This window comes from Epinephelus lanceolatus, chromosome 17, assembly GCF_041903045.1.
Source record: "Epinephelus lanceolatus isolate andai-2023 chromosome 17, ASM4190304v1, whole genome shotgun sequence".
Lineage (NCBI taxonomy): Eukaryota > Metazoa > Chordata > Actinopteri > Perciformes > Serranidae > Epinephelus > Epinephelus lanceolatus.
Genome location: NC_135750.1, coordinates 22916497 through 22931057, shown reverse-complemented (window position 1 = coordinate 22931057; position 14561 = coordinate 22916497). Strand labels below are relative to the sequence as shown.

General features: G+C 42.8%; 2 protein-coding genes across 5 annotated transcripts in view; one reads left to right on the top strand and one right to left on the bottom strand.

Moving 5' to 3' along the window:
- wdfy4 (WDFY family member 4) overlaps positions 1 to 14561 on the bottom strand; it is a 48523-nt gene that overhangs the window by 13657 nt on the left and 20305 nt on the right. For all 4 annotated transcript variants that reach the window (XM_033613353.2, XM_078160678.1, XM_078160677.1 and 1 more), the window contains exons 34-49: positions 14336 to 14515; positions 14094 to 14252; positions 13465 to 13591; positions 13181 to 13332; positions 12123 to 12361; positions 11917 to 12038; positions 11607 to 11798; positions 11412 to 11521; positions 8931 to 9008; positions 8613 to 8804; positions 8450 to 8525; positions 6908 to 7122; positions 5233 to 5381; positions 4990 to 5104; positions 4715 to 4800; positions 4552 to 4614 (exon numbers count right to left, since the gene is read on the bottom strand). In XM_033613353.2, the coding sequence (XP_033469244.2) occupies positions 4552 to 4614; positions 4715 to 4800; positions 4990 to 5104; positions 5233 to 5381; positions 6908 to 7122; positions 8450 to 8525; positions 8613 to 8804; positions 8931 to 9008; positions 11412 to 11521; positions 11607 to 11798; positions 11917 to 12038; positions 12123 to 12361; positions 13181 to 13332; positions 13465 to 13591; positions 14094 to 14252; positions 14336 to 14515 (2255 nt within the window). The remainder of the gene's footprint in view (positions 1 to 4551; positions 4615 to 4714; positions 4801 to 4989; positions 5105 to 5232; positions 5382 to 6907; positions 7123 to 8449; positions 8526 to 8612; positions 8805 to 8930; positions 9009 to 11411; positions 11522 to 11606; positions 11799 to 11916; positions 12039 to 12122; positions 12362 to 13180; positions 13333 to 13464; positions 13592 to 14093; positions 14253 to 14335; positions 14516 to 14561) is intronic.
- Positions 36 to 3151, top strand: lrrc18a (leucine rich repeat containing 18a). Its single transcript, XM_033613354.2, has 3 exons — positions 36 to 103; positions 1075 to 1197; positions 2289 to 3151. Exon 3 carries the CDS (start codon positions 2293 to 2295, stop codon positions 3115 to 3117), a length of 825 nt encoding a protein of 274 aa, XP_033469245.1. The 5' UTR covers positions 36 to 103; positions 1075 to 1197; positions 2289 to 2292; the 3' UTR covers positions 3118 to 3151.

The window sequence follows — 14561 nt, the reverse complement described above, 5'->3', positions numbered from 1 at the left end:
GATCGCTGAGCAGTGCCTACCAGCACAAAGTTCTTTGCTTGCTCTGTTGCCTAGCAACCCATGTTGAAATGTAGCACAGCAGAGATTAAGCAGCAAAGCAGAGGTAAGTGAGTGTGTACATAGCTGTAGGAGCCGTTATGGGACCGAGGTGAGCTACAGTTTGTAGCATAAATAGTGAGTGTAGATGTGGAGGAAGTAGCACATGTTGCCATCTGTAGGTTGTGTGGAAATTTACTTTGAGTAAAAGTGTAACTTGTCTGACTGACTCCAACAGCAGAGTGAGACATCTAAACGAGGAAGTAATGTTTTCTTTGTGCAGTGTTTTGAAAAGACATGATGAAGTTAATGATTACTGGTTAAACAAGGAACACCTGTCTTTCGAATTTTTGTCACATAGCGGTTTGCTGATGTCCAAGAAAAATGTAAAGACTTCCTGCTTCATAGCTAAGACAAACACTTTCTCCTCCAGCTGTTTTTTCATTTAGTCGGTGTTAGGTGTTTGTTCAAAGACTGTTGTAAGGTCATCTTTTACCAGGACATTCAAACAGACTTTAAAGTCTTGTTTCTAACAATCTGCTAAGTACAAAAACTGCTCAATTAAAATACCTAGTTTTCAATAAATTTACAAGCATGTGTTTGGGTAAACATATAAACATTTATACTAAACGGCAACGTTGCTGAACATTTGTTTTCACATATTTTAGTCATGTTTCACCTATCTAAACTTGTTTAATCTAAATTAAGAAAGCATTCAACTGCTCCTGAAATCTCTTTTCCCTCTGTGGCCAGTAACATGGCAATAAAGTCCTGGCGCCAAGCACCCCAGTTGCTTAGTAACGACATTAAACAAGGAACCTTGACTTTCCCTGTTCGGTGTAGGGAGGCTTGGGAAATGCTGATATACACAAGCGGTGCATTCCTGATCTTTCCTCTGGATTTGGCGCTAGGATTACCAAGTATTATCAGAACAACTTGTACATGCTGACTACATCAGAAATGTTTTAAAGAGTTTTTATGCTTTGTTGCTGTGCTATAACGTTATAACTTCACCGAAGGAGAGTTTTTTGTTACAAGGGCAAGAGGCTTCGAGCTGAATGGCTGGTTCACAGGAGCTAAAGCTGTTGGTGTGTTTTTAAAACTGAAGACAATCTCATCAATCAATTAACATCAACTCAGGAAAAAAGGAAATAAAAAATGGTGAGTACATATATTTTCATTTCTGTTAAAAATACAAACAAGAACCCAGCAGGATACCCACTGAAAAATGAAATAATGATGCAAACAGTAACTGGGTTCAGAGAACGAGGGGCTACTTGAAGTGTATCCAATAACTCCTCCCCTCGTCCAATAACTCCTGACCAAATTATTTTGTAAAACTACACTAAATCAATCATTGCATTTGGCCCAGTATGTGTTATCTAATTGCAGGCAATAATTTCATGCAATAGTTTTCTATAGGAGGTTATAATGGGAACAAGCACCAGTGGATAACCTCTCTCATCCTGAGGATGATGAATGAGGCGAGAGAGGGCCTTGGGGTGTAACACAGACACAAACAGACACACACCTTGCTCTTTTAGACAGGGAGGGGAGAAGAGCGGAGCCCTCATCACACTCCCAACACTCCCCAACTATCATTTATCAAAGTCCTGATTTGACTCTTTGTGCACGCGCACATGTACTGTATTTTAGTACATTCATGTCTGTCAATACACTTGCATGTGAATGTACCGAACACACACACAGACACACACACACACCTTCCTTGCCTGAAAGGAGCCAAACAGCTCAATCAGTTGAATGGTGAGGGAGCATCAGCACTCATTTGTTTTTGCTGTATTACCCAGTGTCGCCTCTCTCCTATTGTTCCCCTGCATTAGCCTTAATTAGAGAGTCGTGCTCTTAAATACCCCCATGGGCAACACTGGGTGAGCACGCACTAGTGCAGACATAACACTGCAGACACACGCACGTGCACTCACAGAGACATACACACACACACACACACGCACATATACACACACACACACACAGCTCAAGCTCTCATACTTCAGAGAGCATGCTTTCCCTCCTGCCCCAGGCCATACATAAGCCCGTGTATCTGAATAAATCACATCAGCCTTACACACACATACTTACACGTAAACATACACACAACACATTTATTTGCTATAGTACTACGTGTTGGTGTAGATTAGATAAATTATTAGAAATCAGCCTCTTGGGGGCAAAAGTGACACTGATCTGAAATTTTAAATTGTGCCGTTCAGTAATTCTCTGTGTTGCAGTACCATGCCCAAGGGGAAGGGAGCCAAAGGGACAAAGCTGACCCTCAAGATTGCCAAAAAGGCAATACGAATGACCCCAGATGGACGGCGCCGACTCACCCTTAGTAACATGGGGATAACCATCTTCCCAAAGTGTCTCCTAAAACTGACCAATGTGGACGAGCTGGATCTCAGCCGCAACCTGATACAGAAACTCCCAGATAACATCGGCAACTTTGCGTCACTCAGATGGCTGGATCTACACAGCAACAAGCTGGAGTCTCTGCCCGAATCCATTGGCAACCTGGTGGGACTGACCTACCTCAACCTCTCAAACAACAGGCTAATCTCTGCAGGTTTGCCCTCCACACTGGGTCTTCTCACCAGCCTGAAGAGTCTCAATCTGGGGATGAACCAGCTGGACACCCTGCCCTCCACTATGATGGCTCTGGATAGTCTCCAAGAATTAGGTCTGTTTGATAACCTCTTCATCAGTCTACCAGAGTTCCTGAAAGTCCTGCGCAACCTCACCAAGCTGAACATCACACGAAATCCTCTATCGTATGTTCAGGGGGATGTCGAGGGGATGCAGCAGGGAAAATCAAAATCAGAGGAAGATGGCTATTTGGTCCATGAAAGCAGCCTGTGTAGGACATGCCTCAAGAGATGTAAAGAGCAGAGGGAAAGGCCTACAAGAGGAGGAGGAGGAGGAGGAGGAGAGGGAGGTGGTGACAGATTTGAGGAAAAAAGGATAAGGACTTATCAAGGCCTGATGGCGCCAAACTCAGTGGCTATAGTCAGTCAAGACGTGTGGAGAGTAAGGAAGGTGGAACACAAGCTAATCAAATGACCAAACAGAGCCACAAAAGTGTTCTTAACTACAGAACAAATAGAATGAATGCCACTTTTAGGCAGCTCTAAAACTTTAATAATATCTGCATAATACATTACTGTATGTCCACGCAGCTATTTCCTTGATGTATTTTGTCTCAGTTGGTGAAACAAAATGAGTAATTACTTGTAACTGTTGCTCTTGGATGACTGTGCATAAAAAGTGGCCCACAATAAAAGATTTTTCAAATCCTGACTGATGTTGAAAATGTGAGACCCTTTACATAACGACACGTAATAATAAATTTACCCCTTTGTTCTTATAGTGTGTGGACAGCTATGATTTGGCCAAAACAGCACACCACACACTGACAGATTCCTTTCACCCACAGCCATAGTCCCTACTCTCAAAACGTGAAAATTTGCAAATCTCTCACAATCAAACATTATTGCAAGAGATTTGTTCTGAGTTGAATCCCATTTCATATTGTATTATAGCCGTCTGAGACCTGGGGCACCGATAGTTCACTTGATAGAGAGTGAGCCTTAGCAGGAGTCCTTTGCAGGAGTCCTTAGCAGCAGCCCAGCTCAGAGTCTGACCTGTGGCCCTTTGCTGCATGTTGTCCCCTCTCTATCTCCCCACTTAATGTCTATCTATCATATCTAATAAAGGCAAAAAGCCAAAACAATTATTAAAAAAAATATATATAAATATTAAATACTGAACATGTTGAATATTTGCAATTTGAAATTAGTGTGCCCAGGATGAACTACGGAGAAGATTGGGTGATGTAGAAAACACTCTTAAAGGTCTGGTGTGTAAATTTAAGGGGATTTAGTGGCTTGAAGTGGTAAGGATTGCAGATTGCAACCAGCTGAAACTTCTCCCGGTTAGAATTCCTTCAGTGTTAATTGCTCAGGAGGTTTTTACTGGGAGCTGAATTACCCAGTAATTGTTCAAAAGGTCTCTTCCTCTCCAAAACAAGTGGACCAGGTGATTTAAACCAGTATAAACACTGAATAAAGCAGTTTCACGTTAAAAAAAATCTGTGTTTTTGTAACACTGCTTGTCATGGAGGGGCTGCTAACTATGGCGTCTGATGCAAAAACGCAAACAGCCATATCTTGAGGCAATGTTTGGTTTGTCCGTTCTGGGCTACTGTAGAGACACGCCAATCTCCATGGACAAGGACCCACTCCCTATGTAAATAGAAACATCTCATTCTAAGGTAACGAAAACACAATGGTTCTCGTTTTTTGGTGATTGTACACCAAAGAAAACATACTTATTGCATAATATTTCTTTCTGCCAAGATAGCTCTTTATCATATCTCACACTAGAAGAAAGATCATCTTTAGAACCGTCAAAAAAATGGGGCTGTGCTAACGTTTGTCAGGAGAGGGGAACTGAGCCCAAAATCGGCTCCATTCTAGCGTAGCGTATGACACTTACCTGGCATTAGCAATGACCTCAGCAACCCCTCTGCCTTTTAATGCTGACACTACCGAACACAACCTGCAGGGAGAAAGAGAGAGGAAAAAGCAAGAATCAGAGTCATCATAAAGCTGAAAATAAAAATGCATTGTTTAACATTTAGTTTGTTTAGATGTCGTACCTTTTATATGCAGAGACATGGTCTTTATTCAGGAATACCAGAAAGGCTGAGAGTCCGTTTTTCATGAAGACCTCGATAGCATTGTCCTGATAGAAACAGAGAGACACAACTAGTTGAAAACAACTGCAAGAGCAACTAAAATGCACATGCAAGTGCTCAGAGACAAACATTTACATCCAGTGTGAATGTATTCCAACTAAAGCCTGTGTAGACACAATCTAAATGTCAGATGCATGTTAATTCAAGGCTTCTGTGGGAGCATTAGGGTGTCTGACCTCTAAAAGGAATCGCATGAAGCGGGCATCCTTGATGTCCTCATAGGCCCAGCGTCTGCAGCGGGCTGGTGGCAGCTCTTTGCTCAGCACAGTGGACATAAAGGAATCCCTCACACTGTCAGAGAAAGAAAGGGACACAGGGGATGACAAATGACTGACTGGGGCAACTGAGAAGCTAATGTATACTCATTACGTTTTGCTGTAACTGCAGTGCACACGACTGTACGGCACACACAGCTGTACCTGCTGGGGTGGTGTTTCCTGCAGCAAACATCTCCACCAGGACTCAGAGTGAATCCCTCACACAAGAGCAGGCTCTCCTTCCCAAACAACAACACCCCCTCCGTCACTCTGAGGCCACTCACTGTCACTACACACATCTTAGCCTTTACCTACAGAGACAGAGAGAGAGATACATTAAGCCCATTGTGAGCGGCGCCATACACATCAGCACTCCTCTCTCCCGGGACATGACATGGCAGCCACGCAGGCACTTCAGGCTTGACTTGATTGATCATTTTAATCACATATTCTAATCATTATTAAAAAGACACAGTTGAACACTTCATTATCAGAGCTGATTGATGGGGAGCGGTGTGACTGTGTGTTTCATCCTGCGCCAAAATGGACCCACATGCTGCTTTCAGCGCCGGTTGTAGCTAATGCTAACTGCATTGTGATAATGTGTGGCTAATTCTATTGTCTCCCCTCATTTCACAGTGAGTGTGTGCACCTGGCCGTCTCCCTGTGTTGGCCCCTCCGCAGGCCCTCTGGGACACGGCGCCCAAAAACCATATGGGGCCCCCCAACATACCCGCAGGCCCCTCACAATTTATACTAATCAAATCAGATTCCCTACCCCCAGACACAGTCACACACTTGGTGGAGGAGGAGGAAGCATTGCCTGGCCATTATTAGGAGAATTAATCACTGCCAAACACACAATGGGAAACCTGCTAAGTGATCAGAACCTCTTGTATGAATGGACACATAGAGCGACGCAATGATGGATAATATCACTTGTCACGTGAAAGCATTTAAGAAGGTGAGTCTCAGCTACGTGGCACAGAAATCTTGCATTGAGCTATATCATGGTCAGATTTTATGGCAGTATTCCACCAGTGAATACAAACTGGCGTCAGGCTGACTGTCCCTAACAATGACTAGATTTCAGAAAAAAAACACATTTATTGTTATCAAAGATTAAATACATAACAATAAACTTGTTTCCTTATCTTCTTACTGTGCAATGGACAGATATGCGTTATCAGTCTGTGGGTGATTTAGCTGATGATGGGAAGAAGGAGAGAAAAGGAGGACTTTTATTGACTGAGAGCCTAATGTCAGACCATTGATTTCTCCCCACACACATTACTGTCATAATCACACTATTGGCGCTGGCAAGCTAATTATGAGTGGGTCTCCCTTTGTGTGTTTCTGCGTGTGTGTGTTAGTCCGATGAGTGTGTGTGTGTGCATTTTTCAGAGCTAATGACTGTGTTCATTTGACAGGAAGCTCAGCAGGACTCACACACTGAACCACTGCAAGACAACAGGACACACTTGCACACATCACACACTTACTAAGCGGATGTAAGACAGCTTGCATCACCTCCTACTGTTTTTATTAATACTTCTGTCAGAAACATTAAAAGCCGCGGCTGGTTGCCGGAGTGATGAGAGTCCCTGTCAACATGTGCCTTGGTTTCTAACTCGCTGGAAGAATGAGAAGAGCTGAGCTGGGCCTCGACATTAAAACATTACACTAATGAGGAAAGATGAAATTCTGATAGCAGCGCTGGGCTATTGGAATCCCTTAGTCTACATCAGATAATTATGATTGTGAATATTAGCAGGGTGAGAAGGAGGCATGTTGTTTTTAACCCAGCATACCAACACACCGTCCTGCACTACAGTACCTCCTCTCCAGGGCACAGCTCCTGCAGGATGATACATATGTCGTGGCAGTCGCGTGTGTGGGAGCAGGGGTCGGGGGTGATGGGGTCAAGTGCACCCTCGGTGACAGCAGTTGTCTCATTCAGGACAGGGAAGAACGTCAGATGGTCACAGTCCTTTCCTCCCTCCTCTTCATCCTCTTTTGCCTCTGCTCCGACTTCACACAGGATCTTTGGCTCTGTTACATTGGAGACAAATTTTCCTACTGATCTTACATCCAACACCCACATATACACCGTTTTACACCATATGAGCTCAAGTTTCATTCAGGATTCTTGGAACTTTGGTGCTATCTAACAAACCAGCCAGTGTTTCCACCTGTTTGAGCTGAACCATTGTAATCAAGGATGTGTCGTCAATGGAGGCCGCTGCACAATGCACAATATGAGTAAACAGCAGTACTAATATGGCAGATCACATTCTACCTGTGAGCTTTTGCCCTGTTATTACAGATAGTGTGTGGACCAACTATTAATGATGAGAAGACATAGAACAGTATTACGTGCAAGACTCCGTCCTCTCTTTCTAACCTGTGGAATATGACACACCCACTGATGTCATCACGGTTCACACTTTGGGTCAAGGAAAACCTGCTATTTTTTGGTTCCAGCTGGGAACCAACTTTTGAGGTTGCGAACCAATTCACCTGTTGGTCGAAATGCTCCAAACTGTTCATAATTAGGTGCAGGAATCGGAACAAAACCTGTTCCATGTTGGTGGAAAAGGGTAATGGAATTTTTCCATTGAGTTTTGTTTAATTGCAGAAAATACGCTCTGTGGCAAACAAAAGTTTATGACAGTGATTCCCAACTAGTCCAGCCACGGGGTGCAGATTTCTCATATTTGTTCAAGGTCCACACAGTTTAATGGACTCATCGTCATACTTGCTTTTGGCCAAGTCACTGGGTTAGCTTGTTGTCTGTGTTATATAGCTGTCCATTAGTCACATACTCTGTAGCAGGAAATGGTACTTCACTTCCAGAAATTCACTGTACTTCAAAATACGTTTTTACAAAATTGACACATTTGCGAGTCACTTGTGGTCGATTCAGAATGGACTCAGGACCCACCAAGGGTACACTGGTTTACAGTCCTTATAAGTTTTATTCAGCAAGATAAGCCTCACAGATGAACTCCAATTTTATGATTTTTGAAGCCTAAATGCAATAACCAGAAGTAAAGAGCTAGTATTAGGCTAACGAACTATACTACAGTCGCACCACTTCAGCATCGCCACGACAAAGCAGTGTGATGCTGTTCTGTCGTGTAATTTAGCCACTTGTTAGCAACAGCCTTTTTTAAAGACATCTAAAAGCTTGTGTTAACCACAGACCTTATTTCAGGCATCTAACCAAAAACTAATTCAAAAAACCCACTGACATTGAGACGAGGGAACTGGAAGTGCAAAAATGCAAACTCATTTACATATTTCAGGACTCATTCCTGCAGATCTCTATTCTGGCAAAAGTACAATTTAAGAAATAATCAGAAACACTGTTCTATACCTGCGTCACTTTCTGTTCTTGTTTTGTTCTCCTCAGACATGCCAGTCCTTAAACCCAGACACAGCGTTCCCAGCACCTGTTGTAACAACATAAAGCATTATTAAAGTTGAACACTATATAGGACCCTGCTCCACAGATCCCACTCTAACTTAAGAGGCTATACCCATTTGGATCGTCTCAGAGCCTTCCTGCGGATGCGTGATCTAGTCCTGTTGGGTCCTTCAGCAGCATCTTGCACCCAGTCTCGGCTGATCAGCACCCCAGGGCCGGGTCCGAACACAGCTCTCTCCCTCAGCAGCTCGGCCTCCACATGCAGCCACTTGGAGCTCACTCGCTCCCACTCGCTGGCTCTTAACTGGGATGCAGAAACAGGCCCGGGCAGAGGGAATAGATGAGACCGAGATAAACATTATTACAGATCCAATTTTGGCTTTTTAATTACATTTATTTCAGTCCTTTCACGGTCACATTTCTGTCAAACCTGTAAGTGGTTTGTCCTCATATTCTCAAACATGCCGTGGCCCCTCTGCCGATGTGACTCCATGTAGGACAAAAACTCCTGCAACAAAAGGAGAGTAACCTGATGGGTGCAAATGAAAAGAGCGGACAGCACAATCGCTCTTCCTCTAGCTCATATTGTAAACACACAACACACATCATGTTCACAGAGATTGTATATTCATAATGGTATTGTTGTTTCCTCATGCAATTACAATGCATTCATACAATTACATCTGTTCTAAATTGCATTCACTGGGCAAAATAAGCTAGTGGCTACAGTCTTACAATAACCCTGTCTGGAAATGTAATCATTTGTTGGTGTGATCTAATTAACATAAACATTAATATCACTGAGCCATGCCACAGTCAAGGGCAAGGCTAGTGTGTGTGCGCCTTTACTGTGTGTGAGTGCATGTCGATTAAAAGAGAAAAGGAAAGAAAAAATAGAAAAACCCAAAACAGAGCCGTGTTGACACTGCAGGATGCTCATGTTCAGCAGACACACTGGGATCATATTCTGACTGTTAACTGCTTCATTAAGCCCATCATCACAGCAGTGCTCGCTGAGAGACTAGTGAAACAACATGTGTCCATCCTCACAGCTGACCCAGGAAAGCCATTTAATTGACTGAATGAACATGCAGTAACTCTTTATATCTAGTCTTATTTACAGATGCTAATTCTGTGTTTTGCGCAATAACCCCATTAATGCAATAATTGATTTCAAGTACAATAAAAAAAACACAACTACTTCTGTAATACAAGAGATGCAAAATTTCTGCATTATTTCAGAATAAACCCATGCGTAAAAGTTGACAACAAACTTTGACAAGCCCTCTGGAGAATGAAAACTGTTTCTCTAAATGACTGACTGCCTATCCAAATGAGAAGTTGTGCAGCGAAAGAAATAAAGGAGTAATTTGAGGGGAGATTATAGAAATATTACAGACAAAAAAGAGTGTAATAATGAAGTTTGCGAACTAGAGCCGTGTTGCGACAGATAAACAGCAAGTCGGCGTCATCATCTCCTAATTTCATTCCTTCATTTGGACAAACATAAGTAATATATAGCATTAATTACCCTATTTAGCAGATAGGAACCTCATTGGCTTTTTAAATGCTGCATTAAATACATAACTCATCTCTTCCCTCTGCAATTAACATCAGAACATCACACTCATTTCCATTTTAATGACTTCCCAACAATACGCCACCTTTGATGATAAGGCAACATAATGTCAACTTCATTCTGGGCTGGCAGTGAATGTGTAATGAACTTAACGTGATCATTAGTGCTGTTAATTATCTTTCTAATATGAGGACACAGATATGATTATGGAAACTGCATTCGCTGATGAAATAAATCTCTAGAAGAATTGCACTGAAGCTTGACTGAGGACACAGTCTGACTATCAGTCTCTGTATTCTCATTCATTACCTACAGTCGGCTTTAAAACTCTTTTTTTGGTTTCATAAAAGTAGTTATCTGAGACTTGGAAACTATGCTCTGTAGAAATGCATTACTATGGATCCAGTGACTGAGAAGAGACTCCCCATAAGCTCATGACTTGCCAGCTAAAGGTCATAAGTTGATGATCCAGAAATTAATTAATGACTCACTTGTTTCTTCATGAAGATGAATGGACAGTGAACGGACTGGCTGACCACTACTGATGATTTGAGTATCATTTTTCGAACGCTCACTGCATGCTGCAACCTACTCAGAGCGAAGTGGTGCAACACACGGCAGAGTGGGAGAAGCCAAACATCCCTCCCTCTTCTTCCCTGCCTCTCAGACGGAAAAAACAATTCATCACCCTCTCTGATAGCCTGTCAAAGACTGATATGATAAAGAATAACATCAAATGAATAATGTTTTCATCAGATTGGTACCACTATAATTGCCAACCCGATTTCTGTCGGCAAGCGGAGTGCACAAACAAGAACGCACACTCTTTGTGGGGGTGAGACAGACACACAGACGCGGTAATTTCATGCCTGTGTGCCTGAGTAATATGTCCCCGCTCCCTGCTCCAGATGGCTCGACGTCTTAAGCGTTGTGGGGGAACTAATGATGTGGGCCACGTGTTTCGGGGGGAAAAACAACAATAAACGCGTCTTTAACCTTCAGCAGCAAACAGTGTGTTGTAGTGAGTGTTCCCATGGATAGGCCTAACAGATATCAATTACTATGCCCACTCAGGGGCAATCAGCTGTGATAATCCAAATCCATTTAAAGAAATAATCAAACACCCCCACAGGGCTGGACGGCCCACAGCACAAACACAGCAGTGACTTTGGGACGAGTTTTTGGGCACAGCGCTCTGGGATGCTGGGGCATCTGGGAAAAGGTAACAACCCCACACTCCTCAAAGGGGACTGCAGTCACAATCGTACAAATTTGTCTATCCTGTCCTGTGCCAGAAAAACAAACATTAAGGGAACGTGAGTGTGTATTTACCTCTACTGTTCCTGACTCTTTGCCCAGTCTGCCCAAAGCTGAGCGAACAGCGTTACTGATCATATCAAACTTCTTCGGAGAGCCACAGGCTAACTTCTTCCTCTGAGACTCTGACAAGGCAAACAAAATTTTAGAACACACAGCTAACATTCAGGCATCTTCTTCTCCTGCAGTTATTAGCATGGGAGAGCTAACCTATGTGCAGCAGCCAGGTTTTGTGTGCCGTCTCCTCCCACAGAGGGCTGATGTCAGTCATGCTGACAGGCCCTGTCTCCGCTGTGGGGCTCGCTGAGATCTCTATCTTATAGGTTTCTTCAAGTGTGTGCTGCCTCTCCGTCATGACCTTTGACCAGCAGGCCTCCGCTAAGGACACTAGCTCTTTGTCATCTGGAACACAGACACACATTTGAACTCTCTAGTGACCCAGTAAACCTCCACAGACTTCGGTAAAAATATCAGCTAAAGTGATTAATGTAAATAAACCCTCACATACTAGCCCACATACCTTTGGTAACGTCTGCTCCATTGCTGAGGCTTGCAGAATGCTTGTTTCTTGGAGCAAACTGAGGGGATGAACCTTTCCTGGGGGCCGCTTTTTGGGCCCCATATCCAAAACCTTCAGGGTAGCTACAAAAAATAGTGTAATTGCTTAAATTACAGATAAATCCTGGTTTCAACATGTTTGTGTGTGTGTTTTGGTTTCACAATTACCTGCCCGATCGTATCAGTAACAGACAATGAAGAAGGCATGTGATGAAGTTCACGTTTGAGTTGTAAGTTGCCATGACAACATCCCAGCGTTCCATGATAGCCTGTAACGTCCTGACAACTCCATCCTTTTCTTCTTGGGAGTGTCTTGGTTGAGACAGGAGATAAAGCAGGGCTTTATTGGTGCACGAGTAGAGGGCCGACACCGTCCTCTCTTTCTGAGTCTGGCCCTTCTCCAGAGCCTGGAAGTGTACAGGAGTGCATCAGTTAGTGTAAAACTGGAATAAATGAGCGACCAGTGGGCAGTTTTTTATTCATCTCCTACCCTGACAATTAAAAGATTATTTTTAGCTTCAGTTCAGTGTTGTAGTGCTCAAGAACAATCTGTAGACCGCTCTTTGAAGGTCTTTTTACTCTGTCTTGTCTCTGTCTCAGACAAAGACGACTCAGGATTTTATTTCAAAACCAGAAATGCAGGGATATCACTAAATTGGCTGTGCAATAAAGATGTGTTGATGATTTCAGCTCCTTACCATTTGTATTTGTTCTCTCTCTCCCCATGCATAAAGTTTACCTCTGCAATGCCTTCTCATTATTTTATCAAGACATTTCTTATGGTACACTAAGACACACAGTATGGCAATCAAAAGGTGAATGAAAAGGAATCTTAATTTGTTTTCTGTGGCTGTTTTTATCAAAATGTGGATCTTTCAGATCAATTTGAGTAGCGCCTACGGTTTCACGTGTTCCACATTTTATTGTGTGTCATACAGTTGGGACTCATACTGGTCTGGTCTTACTCTCAGCTCGACCTTGCTTTTCTTTGGTCTTGGTTTTGTCTTAACCCCTTAAAGTCTTGCTCTGGTCTCGAACTTGATACACTCTTGGTTTTGATTTGGTGGTCACGACTACAAGACTACAATGCTTCAATTTACAGAAATCGGAGGTTTTTGAATTTCAATATTAATGGTGAAACTACTTTTTTCCTATTTTAAATATCTATATTAGGTGTGTGTGTGTATGTTAGTTTGTGTACATGTCTCTCTGTGTGTTCATCTCACCACCACAATCTGATCTGCAAGGAAGTTGATCAAACTCTCAGAGTCTCCCATGAACGTTCCGCCGTAAAGTTTCTGCAGCAGAGTCTTACTGAAGAGCACCACATTCTCCATCAATGTGCCCATCTGTCCCTCAGGCGTCTGACCCTTGCAGTCTGAGTGATCAAATAAAAAGGTGTACATTCAGGTGAGATTCATTTATTCATTTACTTTTTAAAATTATTTTTATTTACTTATTTATTTTGCATCTGCACTATCTGGCTTCTTTGAGCTATGAGTAATTCTACCTTGCGTGTTGAGATGAGTATTGTTTTCCTCCTCGTTGCTGAGCATGTGGATGATGTCCATGATCAACTCCAGCAGCTCAGTCTGGAAACTCTGTCTCTGCTCCAGTGACGCACCGTCAGGGGAAAACTGTGACATGTAAGCATTTTATTAGTTAAAGAGAAAAACATGATTCAAACTGATAAACAACAAATGGATGAATATTTTGATACGTGGCCGCGCTTACTTCAGTTATGCTTGACAGTGAGGGGAACACCTTGTCTAATGTTGTCTCAAGTATAAGTGTTGGTGCTGGTGTGTGTGCATGCAGGTTAAGATTGTGTAGCTGGAAACACCTTAACAAAAATCTGTGGATCTGTGGGCCTACTGCTGTTCTCTCCCTCCTAGTGGTGAATCATATTATAGACAGTACCCTGAGTCTGCCTTTTTTGGTAGCTGAGCAAAGAGTGGCACCTTCTGGAGAAACAAGAGTTTTGCAGTATTATAGAATACTGAAGAGCCTTTTATCAGAGGAAATGCATTTGGGCAATATTGTGTATGTGTTGCATGTAAGTCTATATATGAGTGTGATCTGTAAAATAACAAAATGCAGTAAATAATTGTTTATCTTTATGCATGTGTGTGCATTCACCTCCAGCAGCAGAACGAGAGGATGTATGTTGGTGCTGGCAGACACATTAAGAAGACTGTCCATCAGCAGAATACGGATGAAGTCGCACACCGGCTTCCTGTTCGGATGACCCTTGAATGTGTCCTCACCTTTACTCGTTACGCAAGGCTCAACCCCGCCCTGACAGAAGTGAACAAACCAGTGAATGAGACCAGAGATATGAGAAATGTTACAGTTTTATAAATAAAAAGTAACACACAAACCTCTGAAACATCCACAGGGTACACAACTCCAGCGAGTGTGTGAAGGAACTCTGGTGAGACCCACAGTGGGTCTCTGGGCTGGAGGTTATGGAGAAGACAAAGGAACTGCATCACACTTGATGGGAGCTGCAACTCCCATGATGCATCAGTGCCTGACATGTGCTTTGCTGGAGGAACAGGCTGTTGAAAAATAGACATTAAAATAGGCGTTATGCATTATCAATTT

Bases quoted from the DNA above. Each gene is read 5' to 3' on its own strand.
- lrrc18a (XM_033613354.2), top strand. From the start codon at position 2,293: ATGCCCAAGGGGAAGGGAGCCAAAGGGACAAAGCTGACCCTCAAGATT.